This window comes from Phaseolus vulgaris, chromosome 8, assembly GCF_000499845.2.
Source record: "Phaseolus vulgaris cultivar G19833 chromosome 8, P. vulgaris v2.0, whole genome shotgun sequence".
NCBI lineage: Eukaryota > Viridiplantae > Streptophyta > Magnoliopsida > Fabales > Fabaceae > Phaseolus > Phaseolus vulgaris.
The window spans coordinates 21,198,684-21,204,710 of NC_023752.2; the positions used below are offsets into that span (position 1 = coordinate 21,198,684).

The 6,027-nt window shown below is 34.7% G+C and overlaps 1 protein-coding gene across 1 annotated transcript; it reads right to left on the reverse strand.

Moving 5' to 3' along the window:
• Positions 1 to 518: 518 nt before the first annotated feature.
• LOC137826537 (uncharacterized) lies at positions 519 to 2,723 on the reverse strand. Its single transcript, XM_068632535.1, has one exon. The coding sequence runs from the start codon at positions 2,555 to 2,557 to the stop codon at positions 806 to 808; it is 1,752 nt and encodes a 583-aa protein (XP_068488636.1). The 5' UTR covers positions 2,558 to 2,723; the 3' UTR covers positions 519 to 805.
• Positions 2,724 to 6,027: the final 3,304 nt, after the last annotated feature.

Sequence of the window (6,027 nt, forward strand, 5' to 3'; positions counted from 1 at the left end):
GTTCTTAGTCCTCACTATAGTCTTCATCATCAACTCAAATAGTCTTTGAGCTTGTCCAACAGTATCAATGTCAATGTGCTTAGGAATGAAATACAAATTAAAGCAAATTAAACTGCAACCAATGACTAAATTATATGACCACAAAAGTATGACAGCCTTGCAGGCAGCTCCATGTGATCAAACCCTTCCACTTGGAAATCATCAAAGACTGTAGGCAAGAGACCTAAAATCTACCTAGGGCCAGAATAATAGTTTGTAAGAATCGTAACAAAATAGTCTTCAAAGCAAAGGTTTCACTTTAAATAAGATATGGGGATGTGGATTTTTGTCTTCAAACCTTCAAAACAAGAAATATCTGTTTTTGTCCTCTTTCGTGACACCATAGTTCAAATCTTTAATGCTCATACTAAATCTTTAATCTTCCTGCTATTCACACTTCCGTATTAACTTACCTCGTTATACAAGTTGAACTTCAGGTAGAAGGCACTGAAATACTTCACACAAATTTAAAATGTAGCAGTAGATAGATATGCGAACTTCATTTGATCTCGTACTTTCAATTTAACATTGCAATGTTACATCTAATTTGGAATAGAACACTAGTTACATGAAAGTATTTGGGGGAACAGGTAAGAAAAGTCAAATGAATATGCTATAAATCACAATACAATTAACTAAGAAAAGAGTCATGTCTTGGTGCAACATCAACCACTGCACCTCACTTATTACTACTCTCAGTCCCAGGCACAGCAGTCAGAGAAAGCACTTCCTCAAAGAACAAATTCTAATAAGAAATTCAGAAGCATCACAGCTTCTCAATCAACCTAACCATGAAGGAATTCACCGCTGAAGCATCCAGAACAATCCACGATGATTCAAATAACTCATGGAAGAACTCAGATCCAATCTCCTCTGCAGCGGTCCTAAATGCAATACCAAATGCATTCCCACGAGCCCCAGCCAAACGTGGCCTCCCACAAACCCCTACAATCAGCACCTTCCCAGGCTCTTGAGATACACAAGCACAAAGCAAAGGCTTCATTGTCGCCCCCTTCTCCCTCAAAGCATCCATAAGAAAATAACAAAACTTAGTCAATGCCTGTGGGTACCCTAACAACTTAGCATCACTTGAATCCTCCAGCTTCAGCCACCGGAAACTCCTCCCACTCCTTATACACCCATTCTTAGTAATTGCAGCACTCCCTTGCCTTAAAATGGCCCTCTGAATCTTAATAGCATGTTGCATCCCAGTTCTCAAGTTGTCAATATTATTCAAAGAGAGAGCATCATATGCCACGCCAAACTGCTTAGAAGCACTAGAACCATCCGATTTCACAAAAGACTCAAGTAACGCCGTCACACCATACACCACATCCGCGGCAGAGACCTTAGAACTGTACTTGAGAGTCCTCTGGAAACTTCTGTAGTAGAAATCAGTGAGTCCATACTCAGGCAAAAACCGCTCAAATTCCTCCTTCATCTTGCGCTTCACCTCCACATTCATGTGCTGAAACTTCTGATGGCAATCGGTTAGAGCAAACCCCATCCTCCCAAACAGAAGGTTCAACTTCTTCACCCCATTCTCACTCCACGTCTTCAACTTAGTGGCAATGTAAGAAGAGCACATCATGGAGTCAAACAAGCTCCACTCCTGTAACAACATAAGCCTTGGCTGCTCCTCATAAGTGATCCGCGACGAATTCGGTGCTCGAATCTTCGTACCATCCTTTAGTGTAACCGAAGTAACCACATCCAAATTACCAGAACTGTTTATATGCTGCTCAAGCTCCATAACCCCATCTAGGTACCTCTCATCACTTAACCTTTCGTGCACGAACTGATCCGTGAGCGAAACGCAAGCCAACCAGAGCAACTCATTCGTATTCTTCCTGAGAGAGTCCGCGAGCTCGTACATCAAACACCCGGACGGCTTCCCATGGAAAGTCCCCAGTCGGTAATAGTCCTTCTTCAGCTTCCGGTATAGTTTAATCGGATCCTCCTCGCCATCGTCGTTCTTCTTTCTCCTCTTCCTAGATCCGTTGCCGTCATCATCGGATTCGGAATCGGATTCAGATTCAGGTTCGGATTCATCTCCATCAGCGGCGGCGGCGTTGGCGAGCGTGGTGAGGTCGAAGTCGTAGGCGAGATCAGACTGCTGCTCGTCGTATTTGGTGAAGAGGACAACAACGGCGTCGTTTTGGTCGCTAAGGTTACGGAGATGGATGGGGCGGTGGCTGTCAACGACGAAAACGCGAGCGTTGGGGCCGAGATTGAGCGCTTTGCGGAGGTCCCGGTGGTTGCCCCAATTGACCAAAACGACGGAGAGAGGGTGGTGGTTTGAGGCAGAGGAAGTGTATTTGTGGATCTCGTGGAAGGAGGAGACAGGGTAGCAGGCGTATTGGATGGAATCTGATTCGAGAATGTGGAAGATGATTTTGAGAGCACAGAGGGAATCGACGTCGGAGGTTGAGGGGAAAATGAGAACTGGCGAAGAAGAAGAAGATAAAGCAGATTGACGAAGCTTGGTGTAGAAGGAATCCACGCGTGTCTCTCTCATTGTAACACTGAAGAAGAAGAAGAAGAAGAAGAAGAAGAAGGGATTTGGGGTTTGTTGTGTGAGAAAGAATGGTTCATGAGGATAATTGGGAATTTTGAAGTGCAGGTGATGCCACAAATAACACTAATTTTGTTTCAACTGAATCCAATGAAAATCAAAATTTCAGAGCGCGGGTACAAACTTGGCGCCTTTGGTTTCATCATTGGAATTTAATTGCCACGTGTGTTCGAATGTTTCTCATTCCACTTTACTCAATGGGCCAATCCACACCATTGAGCCCAACTCTGATAGGTCCCACTCCCATAACTGGAAGCAAAAAAAAATCCACTGAAATGACAAAAATATCCCTGAAAATGACGAAAATAAATTTTAATAAAAGGGGCGCGGGTAAAAAAATAATTCTGCAACTTTTTTCTAGATTTGGATTTCCGAAATATATTTTTAAATTCTGAAAATTCTTTTTTAGAGTCTATTTTTAAATTTTGTGTTCAGAATTTTTTTTTTAATATTTTTTTGAAATGAAATTTTAATTTTTAAATTCTAGATTTTCAAACATCCAGAATAGATGGTAATTATGAAATTTTTGAAGTTGTTAAGGTACAAGTTCAATTTGATATCAAATTGGTATGCAGAAAGAATTTGCCTCTCTTAAGTTCCTCAATGTCATACAAATTATATATGTTTTCAACAAATTTCTCTAAATTATTTTTAACTAAAATTAATTGATACACAATTTAAAAACTCTTTTATATAATTTCTTTATACAAAAATTACTATTTTTATATTTTCTTTAAATGGTTAAACTTTGTCTAACAATATCCTTTGCTAATTGTCATTAGCGTGATTAAGTTCACTTTAAACAATTTCTCAAATATATTTATTCTTTCATCCTTCTCTTTTCTTCTTAATCATCCACACTTCATATATTTTATTTATGTGTAAGAAAAAAATACTTAACATGTTTTTTTATATATATACACATTCATATCTTTAGGATTCTACTTTTAATTTTTTAACAAACACTTAAATTTTATGTTTTTTTATCCTGAGTTAGAATGTGATTAAATACTTAAATTTAGAGGTTAAAACTTCACACAATAATATTCTTGAAGAAAAAACATTATACTTTATGTATGAGTGAGTCTACACCGGTGATTAACTACGTCAATAATTTGAATATCTTACTTGTCCAACTTTTAGCAAATTTCAATATAGTTGAAAATGAGTGTGCAAAGCTTCTACTTTGAAGTTTACTTGATTTGTATGGTTAACTCGTCATCAACATAATAAAAAATAATATTGATGGACACATATTTTTTATTATGTTGTCAGAGTTATTCTTGAAGGAGAATCCAAGCAAAAAGATAAGGTGAAAATGGGGAAAGTTCAAAGCAAGTAGATGCTTTGATGGTGATGAGAGGTGGATAAAAATCTATTGTCTATTAGGAAAATCGATGACCTCGGGTATAAGATTCATGCTAAAAGTTGGATCTCAAAGGTGGTGAGAGAGAATCTAGTAGTGGTGAAAGAAAATAATATCAAAGAAAATTTGTATGTACTTTGGGGAGATACGTTGCAAGAAATAGAAAATAGTTGCATTAACAAGTTAAGAAGTGGTGACACTGTGGCATCATAAACTTAGTCATATGTCAGAGCAAGGTCTAAAATTCTTGCGAAACATAATCTCTTACTCGAGCTCAAAAAGGTTATTTTATCCTTTTGTAAGTATTGTGTGATAAGCAAGTAGCATAGATTGACGTTTCCTAGAGTGACTACTATAAGTAAACACATATTGAACTTTATTTATTTTGATTTACGGGATAATAAAAATATTTTGCATTATTCATTGATGATTATTCTAGGAGATTACCAATGTACTCTATCAAGGGAAAGTCAAATGTGTTCTCAATGTTCAAGGAACCCAAATCACGAGTGTAACTTGAAATTAGGAAAAAATTAAGTGTTTGAGGATAAATAACGAATAATAATATGTAAGTAGTGAATTTTTAGCATTCTACAAGGAAAATGATATTTACACATACACCTCAATAGAACAGTGTGGCATGATAGATGAAAAAAACTTCCTTGGACACAACAAGAGTTATTTTAAGAACAATGAAATTTTGGGGCCAAAGTCGTTAAAATCGTTTATTATGTGATAAATTGATAATTGTTAATAATGATTGGTTTAAAAACACTAACAAAGATGTCAAAAGGCAAAATAAAACATCCAACAAATTTTATAATATAATATTTTTTCAGATTCAATGAGTCGTCTAATAGCTTGTTAAATGCTCTGATAATCTAATATACTGTACGGTTGTACAAATTTCTATTAAGAATATATGTACACTTTATTTGACTTTGTCATAAACTTATACAATTATCAAAACAAGGAATCATTCATCTCGAATCATACAATCATCTACTAATAATAAATTAATAAAGATCAACCCCTAGTGTTTACTATTAACATGGCTTTAGATAGTCAAATTTGAACTAGACAATCAAATTTGGATTAGTAGGTCAAACCTAGATGGTCAATCTTAGATTAAATATAAACACATCAATATATGTTCAAAAGAGAAGGACATTAAACGATCTATATAATAACTTTTAAATACTCAATCTAACGTGTCAACTACAAATTTAAACAAATTAATTAAGTTAAATCTCTTTAAAAACGTGAGTTTATCCTACATATATAATAAGAGATTATTTCTTACGAAAGAGACGAGCATAACAGATAAAAATCTTCAAGCATTTCATTCTAAAGTAAGATAAACTTCACTATGCCACCTCAGTTTTTAACTGTACCACCTCACCTTTCATGGGAAAAATAAAACTAGCTATTGAAATCTAATTAAATTCCAAAGGAAACTGTGAATATATGAATAAAACTAGCTATATATATTTATATTTATGCTATATATATATATTTATATTTATGCTATATATATTTATATTTATGCTATCTATTTTTTTTGTTTTCGAGTGAGTTACCCTAAGCCTCACCCTCTTTAATTGTTTTATTATTGGTTTTACTACAAATTTTTGTTGAATTTTTACTACAATATTTTACTGGTTTTATTGCACTAATCATGATTGGAATTTTCTTACACTAATTATTGCTATATTATTTTTATTGAATATTTGTCACGTGATCATGATGTACATATATAATTGGAAAACTTGTGGATGAAGGATTAAATCCATGTGGATTAAATGAGTAGACAAAATATCATCTTGTATGTTTGGAGTGAGGAATGAGATTACTATTAAGTGTAATTTTATTTCCACAATTTTCTCTTAATTCCTCTTCAAATGTTTTCTCCAATTTTTTTAAATAAATTTTTTATTTATTTACTGATTTGGATACCTCCGTAGATGGAGGTTGGACATTGGATATTATCTTATATATATATATATATATATATATATATTTATTGTAGGAATTAATGGAAGGAAAT